The 24,725-nt window shown below is 45.5% G+C and overlaps 1 protein-coding gene across 8 annotated transcripts in view; it reads left to right on the forward strand.

Annotated features, from left to right (window-relative positions):
• FRY (FRY microtubule binding protein) overlaps positions 1-23,095 on the forward strand; it is a 305,032-nt gene extending 281,937 nt beyond the window's left edge. For 6 of the 8 annotated variants that reach the window (XM_038761610.1, XM_038761611.1, XM_038761606.1 and 3 more), the window contains 11 exons: positions 2,727-2,927; positions 4,228-4,389; positions 6,404-6,570; positions 7,890-8,079; positions 9,846-9,995; positions 11,095-11,193; positions 12,178-12,261; positions 15,076-15,093; positions 17,193-17,303; positions 19,386-19,588; positions 21,664-23,095. In XM_038761610.1, the coding sequence (XP_038617538.1) occupies positions 2,727-2,927; positions 4,228-4,389; positions 6,404-6,570; positions 7,890-8,079; positions 9,846-9,995; positions 11,095-11,193; positions 12,178-12,261; positions 15,076-15,093; positions 17,193-17,303; positions 19,386-19,588; positions 21,664-21,922 (1,644 nt within the window). In that variant the 3' untranslated portion in view covers positions 21,923-23,095. The remainder of the gene's footprint in view (positions 1-2,726; positions 2,928-4,227; positions 4,390-6,403; positions 6,571-7,889; positions 8,080-9,845; positions 9,996-11,094; positions 11,194-12,177; positions 12,262-15,075; positions 15,094-17,192; positions 17,304-19,385; positions 19,589-21,663) is intronic. The other 2 variants (XM_038761607.1, XM_038761609.1) reach the window with 2 other exon arrangements.
• Positions 23,096-24,725: the final 1,630 nt, after the last annotated feature.

Raw genomic sequence — 24,725 nt, forward strand, 5'->3', positions numbered from 1 at the left:
ACTTGACTGCTGTGTGACCTTGGGCGAGTCACTTAGCTTCTCTGTGCCTCAGTTAACTCATCGGAAAAGGGGAATTAGGATTGTGAGCCCCATGTGGGATATGGACTTTGTCCAACCTGATTAGTTTGTACTGACCCCAGTGCTCAGTACAGTGCCTGGCACATAGTAAGCGCTTAACAAATACCTTAAAAAAATTCTCCCAAGTTCTCTAATGGCATTTTAGCTCAAACACAGAGTGAAAGCATGTGTTGCGGCAGAACTGAATGTGGTTACAACACATACTTTCAGAATAGAAGCAGCATGGCATTGTGGAAAGAGCCTGGGCTTGGGAATCAGAGGTTGTGAGTTCTAATGCTGACTCTGCCGCTGATCAGCTGTGTGACTTTGGGCAAGTCACTTGACTTCCCTGAGCCTCAGTTACCTCATCTGTAAAATGGGGATTAAGACTGAGCCCCACATGGGACAACCTAATTACCTTGTATCTACCCTAAGGTACTTAGATACAAGGTAATCTACCCCAGTGCTTAGAACAGTGCTCGGCACATGGTAAGCGCTTAACAAATGCCTTCATTATTATTATTATTATTAATCTTTTTTGCAAAATGAACTGCCCCCCTTCACCCCAGTGGTGTTCGCTGCTGACAAATATTCCTTCCGCATCTCTTCCCTTGCTAGCTGCTTTCATTTTTCCTCTGTTTTCTGTCCCTTCTACTCTTCCTTGGAGAATGGTCCTATTTTAACAGAAGCGCTCCTCACTTCTGGCAAAGTGAATCCTTTTTTTCAAGATTAAGATGAAATTTTAGGTCACTATTTCTTCCTCCTGGGACCTGGCTCAAGGGGATTGGAATTGCTAATCCTAGTGAAAAGAGAGCAGGTAGCTCTAATAAAGGCTTAGACTAGTTAGTATTCAAAAAAACAACTGTACCTTCAGCATCCATTATGTATCTTGAATCAATTCATGACCTACTGGAAAGAGCGTTGGGAATGGGAGTCAGAAGACAGAAGTTTGAATCCCAGCCTTTGCCACTGACCTGCTGTGTGACCTTGGAAAAGTCATTAACTTCTCGATGCCTCCATTTCCTCAACTGAAAAACGGAGATGAAATTCCTGTTCTCCCTTCCTCTTAGATTGTGAGCCCTGTGTGGGACAAGGACTTTGTCCCATCTGATCGTCTGGTATCTCCCAAATACTTAGCAAAGTGCTTGGCACCTAGTAAACACTTATTAAATGCCATTATTTATCAATAGTTAGGGAATGATAAATATGTTCTCTGCTGCTGTTCGCTGAGCATTTTGCTTTGTAACACTAATACCAGAGTAAAAAATGCTTTCTTCCCTCAGTGATATCTGGCTAGATGGTGATTGTAAAGGCAGTACTCTGCTATTACTATAGGAGATTTCTTGAGTTCATCAAATATTCCTTTGGATCCCAAATACTACTTCCTTTTTCCTGCATTTCACCTCAGTCATGAAAAGATTTCTTCACTGCAAATTGTGCTTGAGTGATTAAGATCAGTCCTGTGTGACCGTCCTTTGAGGAAGAGAGAGAGAGAGATTCCAAATTTTCATTAGTTTTTCCATTTCCTAGTTCAGGCTTACCTCTACCCTCAATATTTTAATTCTCGTTAAATCAATCAATCAATCACTCATATTTATTGAGCACTTACTGTACACAGAACACTGACCAAAGCATTTGGGAGAGGACAATAGAATAGGGAAGAGGAGAAGCTTATAGAGCCAGGGATGAAAGTGGTAACCCTTTACTCTGGAAACTGAAATTGTTCTCTTGCTTGTACTTTGGCATCTTGGAAAATTATTTGCATATTTTTTCCCGAATTGACATTCCTTCTTTCTCAACCCCAGTTTCAACTGAGGGTGAACTATGACTTGGATGTCTAAGGGTGGATGTCTGAGGGTGGTACTGATCATATTTAGTAAAAAACAAAGTTTGAGCAGTTTTTCTCCCTTTGTTGACTTTCATTCCAACTCTCAGTCCATCTCGGGTTTGAGATTGGCCATTGGATGGCCGGGAAAATAAATCATATCCCCTCTCTGGTAAGAATATCACCAAGGCTAGGCTAGAGCAAAGTTCATCTATGCTGCTTTCACCTTTGCATTGCGCATGTCTGGTCATGTAATGCCCAGCTATTTCCAGTTCCCCTTAATGCTTTATTCTTCATTATCTCAGTGGACACAGCTGAGGTATAAGCAAGCTGGACGGTCTAGTTTCTGGTCTTCTACCAAAATCATACCTGGGGTGTTCATGAATGTCCTCTGTTTAGACAGCCCCTTACCTTTTACTATTTCAAAAATAATCTTTCAAAATCAGTTTAAATGAACACCAGAGTCTATTGATCGGTTTCAGATTTTTGAGGGTGAGCCTATATGCTCTCATGATTTACCAGGATCAACGTTGAAAGGAGGAAAATCACCTACCATCCTAGGAGGGAATTGAAATTTCATTCGCATCTCTATTTTTGCTTTCTGGGGGACTCCTCTGTAGTAAACCGTTTACTCTAAAACTGCTTAAAACTGCAGTGATAGGTGCCCTTATTACCCTGCCTTTATTTTATAGACCTGCGAGGTTTTTTGCACAAAGTAGTTGAGAGTTCACTGGGAAAGGTTTGCTTCTGAAACGAGAAGCAGTGCTGAGGGGATGAAGCGGGGTGAAGGGGGTGAAGTAGAATCCTGGCGTAGCGAGCAAACTTCCCCATCCTCTGATTTCAGGGGGAAAGCATGGACAATTTCAACTGGGGGGTGCGTCGGCGATCCCTCGACAGTCTGGATAAGTGCGACATGCAGCTCCTGGAAGAGAGCCAGCTGTCCGGAAGTACTCCCAGCCTAAATAAAATGAACCCCGAGGATTCGGATGAGTCGTCGGAGGACGAGGGCCTCACAGCCAGCCAGATCCTGGAACACTCTGACCTAGTAAGTGGCTACTGAACCATCCGGGAAGCGGGCAGATTTTTGACGGTGAATCCCTCTGAAAACTCTCCCGTCACCGTGTGGAACAACTTGCCACGAGGCACATAACTAGAACCTGCGACGGTGGGTACCATTTAGCATCTCAGTTCTTAGACAAGAAGCCAATACTCATAGACTCCTGCACGGGCCTGAGAGACAGAGGACCTGGGTTCCAATGCTGGCTCTGTCACTTGTCTGCTGTGTGATCTTGGGCAAATCACATAACTTCCCTGTGCCTCAGTTTCCTCAAGTGTAAAATGAGGATTAAATGCCTGTTCTCCCTTCTACTTGGACTGTGAGGCCCATGTGGGACAGGGACTGATTAACCTTTATTTACCCCAGTGCTTAGAATAGTACTCGACACATAGTGAGTGCTTAGCAAGTATCTTTTTTTTTAATTACCCAGGGGAACATGGGGCTCCTCCATGATGGATTTCCCATTTCATTTGGGATTTTTTTCAGTCGTGCGCCAGATGGAACACTTGTGTTTTAGTTTGTTTTCCTTCTTCCTCGTGTGTGAAATGGGAACTAAATCTTACTCCCTCCTACTAAGGCTGTAAACCCCGTGCGGGACAGGAACTGTTACCAACCTGATAACCCTGTATCTACCCCAGGGCTTAGAACAGTGAAAAGCAGCGTGACTCAGTGGAAAGAGCATGGGCTTGGGAGTCGGAGGACATGGATTCTAATTCCGGATCTGCCACTGTCTACTATATGATCCTGGGCAGCTCATGTAACTTCTCTGTGTCTCAGTTACAGCATCTGTAAAATGGGAATTAAGACTATGAGCCCCACATGGGACATGGGCTGTAACCAACCTGATTAGCTTGTATCTACTCCAGCACTTAGTACAGTGCCTGGTATGTGGTAAGAGCTTAAAAAATACCATCCTAAAAAAAAAAAGGCAGCGGAAACCCAGGGAGCGTCAGTTCTGACAGGCTGAGGTTTTGCCAGCAGGTCTTTATGCTGGATTAATGTTTTAATCCCCTTGATTTCTGATCTTTTGGGAAGTGTGGCAAGTCCAGAGGGATTTCTTAATCAAACATCCGTAAGCTCAGACATCTGACTCACCCGCATCAGGATGTTACTTGTCCCCTGGAGCTATGTTTAAAATAAAGCACAAACAGTGAAAAAAGATATCGGTTGTGAAATGAGTAATTCTGTAAAAGGAGACAGATTTATGAACCCCAGTGGGAACTTGGGTTAAAGGTGGTTTCAACTGAGTCACTTCACCATTGCTTTTTGTCCCTCTCTTTTCCAACAGATCATGAGCCTCTCCCCCTCGGAGGAAGCCAGTCACATGGAATCGCTCACCTTATCATGTGATCCTAATGCCGAGCACCCACACTCTTTTAACGCGAGAACATCTAGCTTTGACGTTGCTCTACCAGCTGGGAATAATCAGCAGGTGTCTGAGAGTTCTAAGGTGAATTAATCAAAAGATGGTATTTATTGAACACTTACTGTGTGCAGAGCAGTGTATTAAGCGCTCGGGAAAGTACAATATAACCAAGTTGGGAGACCGGTTCCCTGCCCACGACGAGCTTACGTTTAGGCGATTCTATGGTTCTGGTTCCATCAAAATTTTACCTCTGAAACTCTCCAGAATTTCTTAGTTTCTCGGGGTACTGAATGCGTAGGATACGTTTGCTTTCTTTCTCTGTCTCATTCCATGTAAGGGCGCACCCTGCATTACATTCAGGTTTGGGAAATTAACCCTCCCACCCTCGAAACTTGTGCAGACCAACTTCTTATCTGTAAAAGGGATTTGATTTTTGGCCTTCAGGAAATGAAGCATTTTGCACTTTCTGCAGGGCAGGAATGCCACTAATTAAAGGCAAGGCCAATCTTTGTGTCTCCAGAGTGGCAGTGTTTGGGAACATTGCTGCTATTGTTAGAGCTAAAGTTGACCAAACAATAGCCCAAGCGGGGTGTGGGCGTCTGTATGTCGTCCATGGGATTTTTTCATGTGGGGGACCTAATCATGGAGTTTGCCCATTCACTGCAATTCGGGGCTTTTGGCATCGTGACAAAAGGTTAAAATCCAATCACAGTATTCTCCCAGATTTGCACAAAACAATTCTTACCAGCTGTCTGAAGTGAATCGTGCCTTACGGACATTACTCTCTTTTTCCGAAAGGTTGGTAAAAATGATTGGTGTATTTTGTTTATGTGTGCTTTCTTCAATTTGTAACTTTTATTTCCTCCTAAATTCAGTTGCCTTCCACCACAGGGTAGATGGTTCTGTGCCCTTTCAGTTAATTTGATATGTAATGCGGCATCTTTTATAGTGTGAAGTTGGAGGAGTTTTTGTACTTGGTTAACCAGTGCTCTGTTTGCGGGCCGAAAGTGCAATACTATTTGCAATAGTATTTATTAAGTGTTTTGAATGTGCAGATCACTGTGTTGAGTGCTTGGAAAGAGTACACTGGTGCAAATTAAATATTGTCCCTGTCCCTTGGGGCCAGGGAGTGGGTTCACAATCTAAAAAGTAGTAGTAGCAGTCTTAGTCGTAATTAGTTTATTAAAGTTGCAGGTATCTTTCAAAGGCCGGAACATTTTGTCTAAATGGAAAAGCTTACCCCCCCACCCCACCCGCCTTCCTCTCTTACTGCTTTGCCAGAAGAATCTTAGGAATCTTCAAGAGGTCCCTCTGCTGCCTCCATGGCCCTAATTAGTGGCCAGATATTAATAGAGGATACTTTCTGAACCGTGGAGAGGAGTCCAATTTGTGCAGGCTTTTAATGCTACTCTCCCGTTTTTGTTGTAAGAAACGGCCTGAAACCCCTACACGTATTTTCCCCCCACCCTCATCTGATGTGCCCTGTTGCTTTCCTTCCTCACGTAAAGCACAATCAGTTCTCCAGCTAGCTCATACCTCCCCCCGTCCCCCCGCCATCCCCTACTCAGGCACAGACACACCCTCCTTTTCCGTTTCCCTTGATGTGTCTCTTTCCTGCCCCTCATTGATCCAAATTCTGCTCGGTCCAGAGCCCTCCGTGTCCAAATGTCACAGGAGGGTGTCAGTCAGCCCCTCCACCAGGACAGCAGCTGTTAGGGAGACTCTCCTGCCTTGTCTTACCGCTCCTTGGGAAGCAGAGTGCCGCTGCTGTAATGGCTGAGGACGTTCCTTATTTGGAAAAGGCCAAAAGAAAGCAGGAGGCCAAGATATCAGCCACCCTGGGAGCGTTTGACTGGAAGCCGGAGAAGAAAGCGGGGAGGCAGAAAGATGTTGATGGGAGACTTCCACTAAGGAGAAAGCGGAATGTGCGGCATTTGTGGGTAGATGTCCGAACCTGCCTGTTTCCTACCATCATCGGGATTTTGCTCCTCTTCCGGTTAAATTTCCTTTCCTTGAACCTGTTTCACCCCGGCTGTTTTCTTGCAGCTGCAGCATTTGGGGGATTCCTGTTATTTCTGTTTTTCTGTTTTGGTTTCAGGCCGAAGTGACCCTTGAGGAGGAAGACACTGCCGTTCATGAAGATGACCTTTCGGGGTCGACCAATGAACTTCCGGCGACCTTTGAATGCAGTGACAGCTTTAGCCTAGATATGACAGAGGCTGAAGAAAAAGGGGAACGAGCCGTGGACCAGTACACTCTTGCAAGGTACCGAAACAGAAAAGTCCTTGTTCAGAACCCAGCCGTGTCGTCTTTACTTTGCATTTGTGTGGCACTTCTATTTTCCAAAGCGCTCTTACATTCCTTGTAATAATAATAATAATGGCATTTATTAAGCGCTTACTATATGCAAAGCACTGTTCTAAGCGCTGGGGAGGTTACAAGGTGATCGGGTTGTCCCACGGGGGGCTCACAGTCTTAATCCCCATTTTACAGATGAGGTAACTGAGGCCCAGAGAAGTGAAGTGACTTGCCCAAAGTCACACAGCTGACAGTTAGTGGAGCCGGGATTTGAACCCCTGACCTCTGACTCCAAAGCCCGGGCTCTTTCCACTGACCCATGCTGCTTCACCATGGATGGAAAGGAGATGGGGAGGCAGAGGTGGGGCAAAGAAGAAGTGGGAGGAAGGGGCTAAGTGTAGAGGAGGAAGGAGATGGGGGAGAAGGTGGTGGAGGAAAGAGGCAGGGGGACGTGTGGAGGATCTCATTCTTGTCCTCACAGCATCCCTGTGAAAAATGAAGAGGCGTTTGGTACTGTCCCCATTGTACAGAGGAGAAAACTGAGGCCTAGAGAAGGTAACATAGCAGTCCAGGGACAGAGAGTTGGTCTTTTCTCTGAAACGCAAACATAAGCTCTCTCCACTAGTCCTGGATAACTGAGTCTCATGAACCAAGCATCCGCAAACCTGAAACATAATTTGGCCAAGAGCCACAGGTAAAAAAAAGAGTCTTTTAACCAGAATGGCGAACAGACTTCCAGGAGAGAACAGCAGGTGAATGGTGCAGAGCAGGGAGAGTTTCTTTTTGTGTAGGTGTGTTTGGAGGGACGGGGTGGAGTGATAGCAGTGAGTGGTGGAGGTAAGCTAAAGATAACAGGGGCTGGGGTTGAAGTCGTGGGCCACACTTTTGGAATAGAGAAGCAGCGTGACTCAGTGGAAGGAGCCCGGGCTTTGGAGTCAGAGGTCATGGGTTCAAATCCCGGCTCCGCCAGTTGTCAGCTGTGTGACTTTGGGCAAGTCACTTCACTTTTCTGGGCCTCAGTTCCCTCATCTGTCAAATGGGGATGAAGACTGTGAGCCCCCCGGGGGACAACCTGATCACCTTGTAACGTCCCAGCGCTTAGAAGAGTGCTTTGCATATAGTAAGCGCTTAATAAATGCCATCATTATTATTATTATTAACAGCAAGGAGTAGCGAGAGCCTGTTTCCGGTATTTGAGATTTCGAAGCTGCGAGAGCTTTGGCTAGGTGGTCCTGTGAGAAGAACTTGATTATTTGGTGTAAGAGGTGTCATTTCCTCTTTTCCAGCTTTGGCGAAGGCGACCGGAGTGCTTCGCCTCCCCCGTCCCCTTTCTTCTCTGCCATCCTCGCCGCCTTTCAGCCAGCCGCATGTGACGATGCAGAGGAAGCCTGGCGTAGCCACATCAACCAGCTTATGTGCGACTCGGACGGTTCCTGTGCCGTGTACACATTTCACGTGTTCTCTTCCCTGTTTAAGGTAAGGGGGTGGTCGTGGATTTCGGACACAGGAACTCCAAGGACGTTATGAGTCTTGGGAGGCAGTGGGACCAACAGAAGGAGCAAGGAGCTTGGGAATCAGGAGACCTGGGTGATAGTCCCAGCTCTGGCTAGCTGTGTGACTTTGGGCAAGTTGCTTAACTTCTCTGGAACTCAGCTTCTTCATCTATAAAATGGGGATAAATAATTCCTGCCTCAGCCTCACAGGGATGTTGTGAGGATAAAATGAGATGGTTGATGTGGCAGCACTTTGGGATAAATAAAGGTGTTCTATAAATTTAAGGTACTATTATTGTAATCATTATTACTACTATTGCTATTGTTATCTTTGGCCCTGTCTCATTTTTTTCTTTTTATGCTCACCTTTAGTCCTTTTGGTTTCATCTTGTTCTCCACTGAAACCCCTCTAGACTGTAAGCTTATTGTGGCCAAGGAATGTGCCAGCCAACTCTGTTGTATTGTTATCTCCCAAGAGCTAGTACAATGTCCTGCACACAGTAAGTGCTCAACAAATACCTTTGATTGATTGATTTTTGGTGGGCAGGGAAACCTTGGTTGCATTCATCCCTTTGGTGATTGTGACTTTAAATGCCTGCTCCTAACACTTTAAATGGCATAATCATAATAATAAATAATTATTAAGGTATTTGTTAAGTGTTTATGTGTGTCAAACACTATTGTAAGTGCTGGGGTAGATACAAGTTAATCAGGTTGGACACAGTCCTTATCCCACGGGGGATCACAGTATAAGTAGGAGGGGGAGCAGTCATTATTGGATCCCCATTTTACAGATGAGGGAACCGAGGCACAGAGAAGCTAAGTGACTTGTCCAAGATCACACAGCAGGCAACTGGCAGAACTGGGATTAGAACCCAGGTCCTTTGGCTCCCAGGCTTGTGCTCTTTCCTTTAGGCCACACTGCACCCACAAAAGTCTGGTAATGGCTAATTAAGTGTGGCTGTGCGAGAATTGATCATGATCCCGATCCTGAGATGGAATGATCTTTCAAGTTGAAGAGGAAGGCATCCTCTCCCACCTATCTCATCACTATAATGTGCAGTTATATAATGAATCCAACCCTGTTGAATTTCATTTATGGGGCAGTTTGGGAAGGTGTGACAAGGGACATGATTGTAGCCTGGTAATTTGTTGCCAACCCTGGATTTGAAGAGGGAGGGAGGTCCAGGCCAGTGGGAGGACATGAACATGAAATTTGAGGAGTGAAGTTTGCGGACTTGGTCGTACTAGGAGATCTGAGAGGTGAGGTAAGATGACTGAATGCTTTAAAGTCGATGGTAAGGAGTTTCTTTTCGATGCCGAGGTGGATGGACAACCATTGAAAGTTTCTGAGAAGTGGGGAGGTGAGGACAGAATGGGGTTTTTCTGTAGATAAATGATCAGGTCAGCAGAGTGAAGTAGGGACTGGCAGGGGAGAGACAGGAGGAAGAAAGGTCAGTGAGGAGGCTGATGCAGCAATCAGGGGAAATGGCATCGGGTAAAGAGTTGTTCTTCCACTGCCAGGATGTGAATTCTGCAAGCGGCTCATAGCAACAGCATTCCAGGATCCTTTCAGCTTGTGTGCAGGGCGAAAGGATTGTTACTCAGTCTCTTTACACAAACATTCATTTCCCCTCTTGGGAATGGCCCGTTCTCTTTCGCTAGTATTGTGTAAAGAGGAAAAAATAGACCTCGCAAAGGTCGGCCGCTCTTGGCTTGGGCCCTCATGGGAAATATTTTGTCTTGCAGAACATTCAGAAAAGGTTCTGCTTCCTAACTTGTGATGCAGCCAGCTACCTGGGAGATAACCTGCGGGGCATAGGATCGAAGTTTGTGAGTTCTTCTCAGATGCTGACCTCCTGCTCAGAGTGCCCTACTCTCTTCGTGGACGCTGAGACCGTGAGTAGTGTCAAACCCAGACTGACAACGGTTTAGATTTATGTGGCTAGGGAATCAGGTACCAATTGCGCCTTAGTCGAGTTGAAGAAAGGTGAAGGATTTTTCATCAATTTGGTGTCTGGAAAAAGTGCTTTTGGTAATGAATCGTGAAATCCTCTCAGACCTGGTCAGGGTCGTCTCAAGGGATGGGAAGATAACTCAGCTTGTCCGTGGCCCCTCTCATTAGGCTGGAAAAGAGGCTCCCTTCTGTGGGGGTGATGAACATGGGGATGGTACTTCCCTGGTCCCTTGTAATGTGCCAAACCTTGACCGAATAAGCCTAGCAGAATCAAAGTCTCAAGGGGCGAGGTTAAGATCATCATGGCTTTTGCAGCCAGTGACGGTGGGCTTTGGTTTTGCAAGTTAAATGAAAGGGCTGGGCCCCAAAATAGTGGTACTTGGCGAGAGAAACATCCGGATTGGGAACATTTGTCAAATCGGGGCCTCTCGGGTGGAGGATCCAGAGTCTGGTGTTGTGCCTTCAACTGCACTGTTTTGGGGGATGTCCTCTTGCAGTGTGAAGTCAAATGGAAATAATTTCTCATCTTAGGGTGGAGTAGTGGAGAGCACCACAATGGAAGCAGCGTGGCTTAGTGGCAGGAGCACGGGTTTGGGAGTCACAGGTTGTGAATTCTAATCTCCGCTCTGCCACTTGTCAGCTGTGTAACCTTGGGCAAGTCACTTAACTTCTCTGTGCCTCAGTTACCTCATCTGGAAAATGGGGATGAAGACTGTGAGCCCCACCTGGGACAACCTGATCAACCTGATTACCTTGTATCTACCCCAGTGTTTAGAACAGTGCTTGGCACATAGTAAGTGCCTAACAAATACCAACATTATTAAGCCAGATCTACCTTACTTGGGGAAAGTACTGTATTCCCATAGGACTTTTCAGGCCATTTGAAAACTGCTCTGATAGTGAATCTTGCAGAATATCAGCTTTGTCTGCCCCAGTGACACTGTGTGGTATTCCTCTCTTTGTAGTCATTGTATGAGATCTAGACATCAAGGGTGTTTGACTGACCAAGCCATTGATGTCAACTTGTTTTTCTTTTTGTAGCTACTGTCATGTGGACTCCTCGATAAGCTCAAATTCAGTGTCCTTGAACTGCAGGAATATCTGGACACCTACAACAACAGAAAAGAAGCCACACTTTCCGTAAGCCAGTCTTCTCTGCCCCTGCTTGTACCTGGATTTTCATAAATTAATACAAGTCCAACTATCCACTCCCTTTGAGTCTTTGGAATGAGGGCAGGCCCAGAGGTGCTTGTGAAGTACAGAATAAAGACGTGGCACTTGCCATGTCCGCAGTGAGTTTAGGGGGAAGGGCCCAGTGGGCGTTACGGGCGAGGGAGGCCTCTGTTCGTAGGAGCTGCCCGTTCCTAGAAGAGGGAGAGGCTAGGGATGCAGAAGGGTAAGACGACCAAGCCCACCGTGGCTACCGTCATCCTGTCTGGCAGCCTCTCCCTCCAGGTTCCCGTAAACTGGCTAGGATCCAGAATATCCTTCCACATCTTCTGGCGGTGCCCCCCTCCTCCCCACAGCAAGCGTGGAGACCACCAGCTCGCTCCCAGAGATTCTCCCCTCCAGACAGATGGAAGGGATCGTGGCAGGAAAATTTTCCGAGGACATACGTGCAGCACCCTCATTCACCTCTTCTAGTCTCAGGAAAGTGTGGGTGGGCTAGATTCAGACTCGTTATCTCCATTTGAGATCGCAAATGATACGTTCCCAGGTGGTGGAAATCCTTTTTTCATTGTTTTCGGACTCGTTTTGGTAAATCAGCACTTCCTGCCGAGTCAACCGAGCCAAAGCCTACCCCGTAATGCCAAATGAATTGAAATGAATAACTCGTGACTTCGCTAAGCATATTCAAAAGAGTGAGGTCTGCCTTGCCAGGAACAAAGGCACCTGAAGTCCATTCTGAAGACAGGGTTTCACAGTGAGAACCATGTACGCCATCGAACCCTTGACCACTTAGAGTATTTTTGGTTCACTTTTGGTTCCAAAGTAGTGAAAATGGATGATGTAGCAAAGTTAGTTTTCATTGTTTCATGTGAATGAAGGCATTGCTGATAGCTTGCCAAAGTAGCCCTGACTCAAGCTGAGTATCTTCCAACTCTCCCTTTTTTCTGGAAACAGTGGCTTGCAAATTGCAAAGCAACATTTGCAGAAGGATCCAAAGATGGAGTCATTACTTGCCAGCCAGGGGATTCAGAAGAAAAGGTAATGACAGAGCCAGAAGTATTTTTTCATTTCCATGCATTTGTGTGCTGTTTTGTAATCCCCAAAGAAGCCTCTGCCCTGAGCTTAAGGTGAAATGAATGTTGTTTGCTTTGGGGTTTCAGATAAAAGAGAAGACCTCTCTTCTCTCTAAGTTGGCCAAGGGGTGAGATAAATCACCAGTCAAATGAAAGTAAAAAGGCTTTAGTAAAAAGCCACTTTAGGTGCCAAGCTGAGGATATCAGGTTGATGTGAATTTATCGATTCAAAATAATACAGTTCTATGAACTCCTGATGTCCTTTTTTACGTTTACAGTACAGTTGCTTTCTAGGAAGTGAGGTGTATATTAGCCTCAGCAGAACCTAGCTAACTCTCATTTTGCTAAACCCCTAAAGATCTGACTTTCATTTTTCTAGACTCCCTAACTCATTTTCCTAACGATCTGCTCTCCCAATCCCTCTGTTGATTGCCAATCACTGCAGTGTGAGGTAGCTCATTCAAAAGAATGAAACCTACTAAAACGCACTTGCTAATATAACAGAAAGTATGAAAGTCAAACTGAATTTGTCTCATCAACATTTGAAATGTGGTATTTTGTGATTTCCTGTGTATGCTCTTCTAGGCAAAGTTCTCCTGCAACTAAACTGAATGGAAAACTTGTGTGTGCTGGACATAATTTTCATGCAGTGAAATGGGACGTATAATGAGTTAACTGTCAAAAGGGCTTCTTGCCCCAGTATGTCCAATTCCTGATGGGTTAGAGAGTGTTTCAGTTCTAAACAGTAGTTTGAATTTGGCCTAGTGGGAAATGACCAAAAATGGTTACCATCAAATAAGTTCCTGGTCTGGCTTGCTCTACTCTCTCCTCCGTTCCAGATGAACAGCTTTATTCCTCACAGTTGACCCTCAATGACCCCGATTCAGCCGCCTCAGAGGTGGGACCAAATGTTTAATGTAGACATGGATCGTGAAACTTGGAGACTGGGTACCCTTTCTTTAAAAAGCTCTTTAAAAAGAAAGAAAGATGATTCTCTGTAAGTAATTCTGGAGAGACAAGCACTCCCCACCCCACCAGAGAGAAATCAAACTGGAAATCAAGGTGAGGGTGGGAGGAAGCGGTGGGAATAGGCCATCTGGAGAAAATGAGGAAAGGGCTCACTCTCAGACCAGCGTGAGTGGAAAATGACTCTGCTTCTCATTCCCCAATGAATGTTAAAGCATTGCCAAAGAGGAAAAAACCATAGCCAAAGTCCTGGCCCTCAGACCTTTACTCGCCTTCTGTTGAATGTGGTGGATTGTCTTTAATTTGACTTGCAGTTTACTTAAAGCAAGAAACCGTGGAATTTATGCAGCTTTGTTCTTTCCTCTTCTTCCAAACCGTAAATTCATAGTAAATGCATAGTTATCGTCAGACTCAGGTAATAAGCATTTTGATCAGATTGAAAGATGTTCTCAAATTCAGCAACATAGAACTGAAATGCAACAAGATCTGACCCAAGATCAGTGTGGTTCCAAAATTGTCTTAATCTGTCTTTCTCCTCCTATATGACCTCAAATTTCATGGTAAACTGCTTGGTTTTGGAAACTTTGTGAGACTGCCAGTGTGTAGCTATTAAATGACCAAAACAAATTATGATTCAGTTAATAGTAAAAGCTCCAGTGTCTAAAAACCTCAAACTTTAAAGACAAGTTAAATCCAGAGTCAGAAAATTTGCTTCTACAGGTGTCTTTATTCTCAAACCTCAATGAGCTATAATGGATAGCTGTGGGAGGGAGGTGGGGAGTAATTCCTAATGACATTATCTGAGTGTGTTTGACTTGATTTTCTTTTTAATAGTAGCATAAACTTTTTTTATCAGCATCACCAGTACAGGTGCACTGAGAGGTAGGGACTGGAATTTTGGCTATCCTTTATTATTCCCCAGTGCTTAGTACAGTACTTGGCACCCAGTAAGTGCTGAATAAATACCCCTGAATGAGTGGCGCGTCCTTCTCACTGCAGCAGTGCCTAAATGTAATGAAACCAGAAGTTAGATGATGGCATGGTGGCCTTTTGGAGCCTGTCATTCCTGGAAAGATAATGACTTGGAGCAAATTATTTTATACCCAAGTGCCAAGGACTCTACATTTTGACTGCAAGTGACGGACCCAAGGGTTAGGAATTAAGAATTAACAAATTAGTTCTGAACAGATACTGCCCAACTCCTAGGCATTCAATCAGTCGATCAATCGGTGACATTTATTGAGTGCTTCCTGAGTGCAGAGCACTGCACTAAGCGCTTGGGAGTGTACAAATACGGCAAAGTTGGTAGACACGTTCCCTGCCTACAAGGAGCTTACAGTTTAGAGGCGGAGTCAAAAATAAATTCCAGGTATGTACGTTAAGTGCTGTGAGGCTGAAAGTAGGGTGAATATCAAGTGCTTAAAGGGTGCGGATTCAAGTGCCCAGGTGACACAGAAGGGAGAGGGAGGAGAGGAGAGGGGGGTTTAGTGCGCAAAGTACCACTGTGTGCGAAGCACTGTCCCAAGCTCGGATGAGCATGCAGTCGACCTGATTCCAGCCTTTGAGGAGCTTGCAGTCTAGCGGATTTCCCAGTAGCACCTTGCCACTGTAACCCAGGCTCATTTCTGTGCTGTGCATGCTGTTTGGGCAGAACATTTGCAACCAGATGGTACTCTGAGGCCAGCAAATGCTAATACTGCTGATCTTTATGCTCTTGAGGAAGGCTGGGCTTTCTACTGCATGCATTACACTGACACTCTACTTTCTTTCCTTTCCTTTTTTTTTTTTTTCCTGTGCCATGCTTGCTGTGTAGCAAATGGAATCTCTTGCAGTAAGTTGAAGTTCTTTCGTACTCTTCGTCCATCTACGAGATGGGCTTATTAAAAAAAAACCCAATTTGACTTTCCCGTTACATCTCGTAGCATGTTTTCCCCTTTCATTTCCATTTTGATTTACGTCTGAGATTACTGAAATGTGCAATGTAGGATCATAATAATGTTCCGAGTTGTCCCCCAAAGCAGAAGGACAAATTGCAAAAATGTAATATTATCATCGGATCCTGTAGAATGCTTAATTCTGTTTTTTGGGATCTGGTGTCTATTTTTTTTAAGAGTCAGAGCTCTAAGATTTCCCCACTGGATTGAAGAGCTGGTTTACTGGATTTTAAAAAGCACAGTACCACGTTTTGGTATCTGTTGGTAACATCTGGTCATTACCGATTATGAATTGGGTTTTCAAGTGTTTCCATAAAGAAAAGTTTGTTAGATGACCTGGCATTCAAGTGCTTTAATAAATCAAGTAGAAGTCCAATAAAGGTTCGTTAGTTCCTGGAACTTCTTTTACTTCTCACGTAACGATACCACCACCCTGTTTTTTGTCGAACACTTTTGTTTTTCCAAAGCAACTTTCACATCAGTATTTCTCACCTTATCCTCACAACATCTCTGCAAAGTAGGCTCTGAGAGGCAGGTATTATTATCCCCATTTTACAGATGAGGTAACTGAGGCCCGGAGAGATTAAATGACCCGCTCGTGGTTTCCACAGCAGGCCGGGACAGAGCCAAAACTAAAACCCAGGTCTCCAGATTCCCAGGACCATGCTCTTTCCACTGCCCAAACTGCTTCTTCTCATTACGGAGTTCAAAGGGATACACTAAATACGAGTGATTTTTTTTTTCTCCCCCCGAGTCACGAACATGTTTCTCTAATTTCTTCGAACCTAATTATACCTTTAGTGTAAAAACAAATGTCAGATAAAGTTTCTGTTGTTAAACTTCACAAGTCATACTTTCTTTCCTATGCCGAATTGAAAGTTCTCCTCTCAGACTGTTTTCGGGCAACGGAAGCGCACCCTCTTGCTCAAAATGCCGAGCAGAGCCTACCGTGGCTCATTTGTGTTTCCTCAGGAGAAAGAACAACTCACTGATACTGATGTTGCCCTCATAAAGAGAGATCAGAACACTTGATTCTGATTATGACAACTTTATGGTCAAATATAGACCCGGGTCTGACTGAAACCAGCACTTTTATTTTTGAGCCGTCTCTTCTCTCTAGAAACCCACAGTCTTACGGCTAGATTTTGGAGGAGTAACTTTACACGGATCCAACTACAAAGGGGAACAATGCGGAACAGGTTGCAACAGGGAATTCCTTTCCCATCCAGAGGCTGGCAAACAATCAGCGTTGCCTTTTAAATGAAAATTGAGTTTACGAAACGCCAGATTCATCTCTAGGGGACCATTTCTGCCCTTGGCTTTTTGTTTTATAAGAAGTTTTGAAACTGTTGTTCCCATGTGACTTTTTGATGCAAGTCCTCTGGCTGCCATTTTGGATTTCCACTTTGTGGCAAGAAAAACTTTATGGCTCTTTTGGTCAGTTTTGAAAGATATTTTCTTTTATAGTTCAGAGTCATTTGGCTGTGGACCAAGTCATTAATGGCCACTACAAGAACTGCGGGTGGCCCTTTCCCACAGTCTTGAGAAACCCATGATCAGGAGTTTAGCATTTCCAAACTGTCTGCTCAGCCAGCTCAAGGTATTGCCTTCCAACTATCCTTTTAATAAAAGGAATTACTCAGTTTTCAAAGCCATCATAAAATTAGAACCATCTTTAGGGAATCATTTTCAAGCATTCGAACAATAATTACGATGGAAATTGGGCAGAATTAACTGGAAGGTGCCCCTTTTCAGTTCTTTATTTGACTTTACACCACGAAGGACTCCACAGAGATTCACCAGTTGTTTGGGGTGGGGGGGTTTATTGTTTTTTTTTGTTTTTCGGTTGTGTCATTTTCAGTTTCAATTGGTTAACTGAGAAATATGTTTGGCCCAGTGAGAGCTTCATTTGTTTTTCAAGAATGACATCCCTCCCCCACCCCCAAAGCAACTGTTCCTTAATAACCATTTCTTCCCCTGTAAATTCTTTCTTTAGCAATTGGAACTGTGTCAGAGATTATATAAGCTACACTTCCAGCTGCTGTTGCTTTTTCAGTCGTACTGTAAGCTCATTGGCCAGGTGCATGAAGTTAGTTCCATGCCAGAGGTAAGTCCTAAGCCGAGCCAAGTCCTGTCAGATAATCACTTTGGTTGTGTTTTTCCTTTCATTATGACACCCGTGATACCAAACATACGTTGTCAAAGTAACCCCCTGCCCCCTCCACACCCCCACACAAACACCCATCCACCACACACACACCCCAACACACACACACACTGCCCCAAATTGTTAGAAAAGGAGGTTGGGGATCCTGTTCAGAGCCCTTGGGTTCACTTTTTCTTTTGAATCTCATTCTTCACTGGAATTCCTGAAAAGTGAGTGGAAAAGACAACTTTTAGTCATCATTTGCCTCAGGGTTTCATATCCACTGTCCTGAGAGAGGTTCTCAGCTCCTTCCACTTTTAGAAACATACAGTGTGAGCTTCAATAGGAACGATTGTAGAGTGAAGAGAGATCAGAACATTAAAGGTAGCCTCTTCACTTGAATTGTCCACCAGTACTCAGGTGAAGTTCACCCCTTGGGTGCATTTGTGGCTGGCAAGGCGATTGAGGGGCTCGGAGTCGCGGCTGCCCTGTACCCCTCACAGACTGCCCCAAGCTGTGTTACTGCGTTTTTTTAATGGCTTTTTTTAATGGTATTTATAAAGCGCTTACTATGCGCTAGGAACTGTACTAAGCACTGGGGTAGATACAATGTTATCAGGTTGGTTACAGCCCATGTCCCACATGGGACTCACAGTTTTAATCCCCGTTTCACAGATGAAGGAGCTGAGGTACAGCGAAGTAGCCGACAAACGGCAGAGCCAGAATTAAAACCCTAAGACCTCGGACTCCCAAGCCCGTGCTCTTTCCACTAGGCCCATGCTGCTTCTTTGGTTGTTTCTTCCACCCGGTCATTGTAACATCGCTTGATGGCCAGGAATTGGAGTCAGAACTTTGTGAAGGAAGTCCCCAAAATAATCTAAAAACGATGACAACTGGAAAAGGAGGCAACATGATTCTTAACTGATCATTCTTAAAAATTGTGTGTAGGGGAAAATGAAAGGAGCCACATCTCATGTTTTACACCTTCCCCAAGACCTAAGACACACCACGAATTAACATCAAATCTGATTTAAATGAACAGCTCTGGTTCTACCTAGGAGGAAAGTAACCAAACAAAACTAAAATCTGTGTAGCCTTAAAATGGACAATTTGGAGAAAGTCATTTACAAATTTCAAAAAGAGCTTCCTAAAATCATAACATTTTATAAAAAGCAGGGTACTGGTAGATCCTCTCGGTTTCTGTGCTATCACTGAATTCTGGAGTGGGTTTACAGGTTCCAGATTGAGTGTGTGAAGCAGAATTGTCATTTTTCTCGTACAGTGTAAACATCCAGAAAATAGGAAAGAAATGACAAAGGGCTCAAGACTTCATAAGAAATAAAGGTAGAAAATGATTCAAATCCTTCAACTTTCCTTTATGGAAATAGTCACGGCTGAAGTCACTGGATAAAGCATTTTTATTTCTTATTGCCTCACTTTGGCATGTACCGGAAATCAAATCGCTCTGCAATTTATAATGCCTGCAGTCTTCTGGCACATTACATTTTCAGTCCAGCAAAAGGCTCGCCCGTGTGCTCTGCCATTAACTGGCTGTTTCTGGAGGCCAGTCATTCTGATTCTACCACCTGAAAGGAAGGAGGCCTGGGCTTTTATGAGCTTTGGAAATCAGTAATAGCTCTACTTTGGGGCCTTGCCCGTCTTCCTTCCCCTCCTCAAGTTTGTCTCTCGAACTTCCATCCTGTGACCCAAGAATGGATGGCAAAGGATATCATGGAGAATCTTCCAGAGCTCTTTCCACCTGCTGGGAAAATGAAATGTGAAGCAAAGGCATGGGAAGCACACCCCTCTTGAGTGAAACGAGTGTGCACCTACGTAGGATGCTGTGTCCCCTCTGCCGAGGCTTGTGCGTGCGTATGGGAAGTGGCTACCTGCCTCTTTGCCCCCAGAACATGTAGTGAGTCAGGGCCGCCCTTGGTTATCGAGATTTTCAGGCTTTTACCCTAGCTGCATCCCCATGGAGCCTGAGGGCGCGCCTAGCAGAGGGAGGGTAGGAGCTCCACATGGATTTATTTTTCCTTCCAGCTGCTGAACATGTCTCGCGAACTGAGTGACTTGAAGAAACACCTGAAGGAAGCCACCACGGCCATCGCGGCCGACCCTCTCTACATCGACCCCGCTTGGCCGGAGCCCGCGTTCGGTTCCACGGAAGCGGCCATCCAGGCCATGCTGGAGTGCCTGAAAAACAACGAACTCGGCAAAGCTTTACGGCAGATCAGGGAATGCAGGCAAGTCTTCCTGGACGTGAGGCTTCTTCATTTAAGGAGCGCGCTCGTTGTCGTTTGAAAACTGGAAGGCGGATGAGTTGTGGGGTCTGTTAAGTGTTAACACTGTGCTAGCCACTGCGGTAATTACAAAGTACACTCTGCCTGCCTTCCCCACTTGACTAGCGGAGGGAGAGTCTTCCAGCAATCTGGCACTATCTGGAGCACAACAGGTTTTCTTCCCGCCTCAGCCCAAGCTACTTTTGCATGTCTTTCCTCGTTTTTGACAGTCTATAATATTTATTGAGCTCTTACTGTGTGCAGAGCTATGTACTAAGTGCTTGGGAAAGTACAGTATAGCAATATAACAGATAAAATCCCTGCCCACAACAAGCTTACCGTCTAGAGACGAGCTTACAGTTCCTTGAGTTACAGTTACGAGCTTACAGTTCCTTAACAGGCCCATCCTGTTAAGTAGGGCCACGTTTCCAGTTTATTGGTGTCACTTTTTTTGTTTTCATGTTCTCATGGTATTTGCTAGGCACTTACTGTGTGCCAGGCACTGTGCTAAGAATGGGGGTAGATACAAGCTTATCAGGTTGAACACAGTCCATGTCCCATGTGGGGCTCACAGTCTTAATCCCCATCTTTCACAGATGAGGTAACTGAGGCACAGAGAAGTTAAATGAGTTGCCCAAAGTCCGCAGCAGACGAGTGGCAGATCTGGGGTTAGATCCCAGGTCTTCTTAACTCCCAGGCCGTGCTCTATCCACTAGACCTCACTGCAGATACTACCCCTACTTTCCAAATCGCCAGTAACTCCATCCAAATGGAATGAGCACACTTTGCTCCTGTCTTAACAGACACATCAATCAGTAGTACGTATTGAAAACCTACTGCCTTCAGAGCACTGTACTAAATGCTGGGAAGAGCACAGAAGACATGATCTCTTTCTGTAACTCACTGTAATGTCCGTGTCCCCTTCGAGACTGTAAACTCCTCATGGGCAGGGATCAGGTCTAACAGCTCTTTTACAGTGCTCTGCGCAAAGTGATTGACCCCTGCCCTCAAGGACCCGGGACTGATGCTTTTTATCACCTCAAAAATGTAAAGACAGGTAAAAGTGTACACAATAATAATAATAATAATTGTGGTGTTTACTACGTGCCAGGCACTGTACTTAGCTGTGGGGTGGTTACAGGCAAATTGGGTTGGATAGAGTCCCTGTCCCACATGGGCCTCACAGGCTTAATCCCCACTTTACAGATGAAGTAACTGAGGCACAGATAAATCAAGTGACGTGCCCGGGGTCACCCAGCAGACAAATGGTGGAGCCAGGCCCTGCTGAGAGCTCACCTCCTCCAGGAGGCCTTCCCAGACTGAGCCCCTTCCTTCCTCTCCCCCTCGTCCCCCTCTCCATCCCCCCATCTTACCTCCTTCCCTTCCCCACAGCACCTGTAAATATGTATATATGTTTGTACATATTTATTACTCTATTTATTTATTTATTTATTTTACTTGTACATATCTATTCTATTTTATTTTGTTAATATGTTTGGTTTTGTTCTCTGTCTCCCCCTTTTAGACTGTGAGCCCAATGTTGGGTAGGGACTGTCTCTATATGTTGCCAATTTGTACTTCCCAAGCGCTTAGTACAGTGCTCTGCACATAGTAAGGGCTCAATAAATACGATTGATGATGATGATGAATCCAGGTCCTTCTGATTCCCAGGCCTGTACTTTATCCACTAGGCCATGCTGCTTCCCTTATTTGGAAATTGGTATTGAAATAATTCAAAGGGCAGTCAATTCCCATCCCTAAAGTTGTGTGGGGGACACTTTGGGAACACAGACACGGAGGTATTTTTTCAGCACTTGGGCCCCACGCAAGTCCACACAGCTGATTTTCCACAAGTTTCGAAACAGAGGCGAATTTGACTCGAGTACGTTTCCCGTTCGACAAGGCCTAAGTGTCTCCAACTCGGAGCCCGGAGTAATTTGAGCCTAGGACTCTGGAAACCATCGCCGCTTCACCGGCGCGGTAAGGACGAATCGAGGTAGCGAAGCTACAGACGGGTCTTGCCTGTGTCTCCCCTGCAGGAGTCTGTGGCCCAATGACATCTTTGGCAGCAGCTCCGACGACGAGGTCCAGACGCTGCTGAACATTTACTTCCGGCACCAAACCCTGGGACAGACGGGCACGTACGCCCTGGTGGGCTCCAACCAGAGCCTGACCGAGATCTGCACCAAGCTGATGGAGCTGAACGTAGAAATCCGCGACATGATCCGCAGGGCTCAGACCTACCGGGCCGTCGCGACGTTTCTTCCGGACTCCAGCGTCTCCGGCACGAGTCTCTGACCAGAGCCGCTCCCCCGCGGCCCGCACTAGCCGAGGAGTGCTGCCCTGCGGGAGTGAGGTCGCTTGGTGTCTTCTCTGCTTTAGAAAGGCTCGGTCAGACTGTCCTCCCTCTTGTTCCCCGCAGGACTTTATCTGCGAGAAAGCGGGCAAAACCCCAAACGTACGGCAATACCGACAGAACGGAGGGAGTCTTTAGCGAGCCGGACGACACCGGGCCTTCGTGTTGCGCTGCACAGGTCCGTCACTGGCGCCTAACCTGGCACTGAAGACTCACTGCTGAGGTAGCGATGGGCAGTGGGTACCAGTGCCCGCTCCAGTGAACGGATCCCTCCCTTTCTAGAAACTTACATTAGGTTGGCAAAAGTGCAATGTTTCCTTCGCTCAACAATATCTTTTTCAGTATCCTTAAAACTTGTACCCCCCCCCCAAAAAAAAAAACACCCCCCACACCCTGCCTCTTTTTCTGTTTTGTTTTGGGCTGAGGGAGCGGGCAGAATGAAGCTGACCACCCAACATTTGGAGGCGGTGGACCGGAAGCTGAGAGCCTGGGTGGACGAAATCGCAATTGTAAATGGACTCCAATTCCAGTGGACACTGTAATTTGCGTACAATTACTGTATCTAAAATGAGCTGCTACAAAGTACATTTCCTAATGTTGCTAGGCTACTGTCTCTGAAGGTACTGGATTGCTCTACGTAGGTCTGTTATTAGGACCCAAGGACCAGAAATGGTCTTGGTAGATTGTTTTGTTTTTTTTTTTTAAAGGATCTTGGCTGCTTTTTACTAGAAGGTTGCTTTTATGATATTTATACTATGAAAGGATGGTTGCTGATTTGAATTAACTTTGCCGTTTTGTAGAAATTAGACATCCACCTTGCAGGACTCTGATCGTTTGCTCCATTGCGCATGCATATTTTTATTTAATGTCCGTGTGGAAGACAAATGTCAAAGGTGAAATGCAAGTTCGCCTCATTCCATAACAGGTCGTATTTTAGTTGTAAAATAGAAAAGGTTATTCATTCTTCTCGGTTCCCCCCGGCCCCAAACACACATATATAAATGCTGTCAAGAGAGATGGGGCGCATGCAAATCTGTTGCCCTCGAAGACACTCCTGATCAAACATGATCCATGTAACTTATTCACTCTGTAAATACACTTAATGTTTTTGTGAAGTAACTTTGTTTGACATTTCATTTAGTACATCCATCGACCTAAAAGATAAAGGTCGTAACCCAACATTGGATCCAACCCGCTAATGAAGATTTTCTGCTCGACCGTCTGCACCTCGGCCGACAGGGTCCGTGCGCCCTTTGGAGCGCGGACCAAAACGATCCCAGGCAGAGAAGTCACCTTCCATCATGGCTGCTTATCTGGAATCTACTTGAAAATAGATTGGAAAAAAAATCCGGGGGAAATGGAATGCATCAAAATGTAGCACCGCTGTGCCAACTTCAGAGGAAAGACCAGCTTTACGAAAATTGCCGTTTCCTTAACGAGCAGACGGAAAAATGAGACTCTTGCCTTGCTGGGGTAACGCCGTCCGTAAAGGCGTTTATCTGGTGGGATTGTGCTCGGATGGCAGGTTAATTTTGTCCCTAGCTGAATACAGAAAACTCTGAGCTTCCAACATGATGACCCTTCCCCTCCCGCAACAGTAACTGCAGGGGGAATGACCTCTCCATGTGCCTAGGGCCCGGATTGTAGAAGATGATACAGGCAATGTTGGAAGGCAGCTTGACTGGTGGTGTTCATCGCCAAAGCTGCCACGACACCATTTCTCACTCCCTTCCATGTCGACGGCTGGAACCCCAGAGACCTAGACTGTAAGTTCGTTGTGGGCAGGGACTGTGTCTGTGTATTGTTCTAATGTACTCTCCCAAGTGCTTAGTGGAGTGCTTTCCACGCAGAATACGCTCAATCAATACGATTGAATGAACCTGCGCCCTGGGAGGCAGCTCTGAGCTGGTTGTGGTCCTATTCCCTCTCCCCCTCGGCAGAATTTGTGCACTGAAAGTTTAACCAAAAATCCCCAGATTTTAGAAGGAGCACGTAACCACCCCCACCCGCCCGCCCCACACCACCAGTTTTCACCCAGTGAAAAATCAGAAAGGAACCAATGAACTAAATTCTTCCTAAAACTGGGGGATTTGGGGTAAAAGTTGTTTGAAACTGGGAACAAAGGACCAATGTTACAGGCTGCTCTCCAGAAGAAAGGAGCTGTGATATTAAGGGCTTATTATGTGCCATGCACTGTGTTAAGTTCTGTGGTGATACAAGTTAGAGCAGACAGCCTCTGTCCCACCCTGGACTCACGATCTAAGAGGAAGGGAAGATTAGGTATCCCCATTTTACAGGTGGCATAACTGAGGCCAGAGAGGTGGTGACTTTCCCACAGCCACACGGCAGACCGAGGGCTGACCTGATATTAGAACCCTGAGTCTTCCGACCCCTATTCCTTTGCTCTTTCCACTGGACCATCCTGTCTCCCCAGCTTTGAGGACCACCACTTAAATAATGCCACTCCTATAACCAGACTGTCTGCCAGCCTCCATCCCCATGCAGGTGTTGCTACCGGCATCTTTGTGACAAGGCTGATTAGTTCCAGAGGGGTGCCTAAGATGTCTTATTTACCTGGTTTAAAAGTTTTTAAATGCAGGTCCTGTGTCTTTCTAGCAGACCTCTGAATACTCTTTTGGAGATGGTAAGGAACTTTGTGATTACTGCAAAATACGAGAGAGAGGAAGACCACATGGGATATGGATTGTGTCCAGCTTGATTAGCTTGAAGTCTTAGATGTCACAG

Source organism: Tachyglossus aculeatus, chromosome 20, assembly GCF_015852505.1.
Source record: "Tachyglossus aculeatus isolate mTacAcu1 chromosome 20, mTacAcu1.pri, whole genome shotgun sequence".
Taxonomy (NCBI): Eukaryota; Metazoa; Chordata; class Mammalia; order Monotremata; family Tachyglossidae; genus Tachyglossus; species Tachyglossus aculeatus.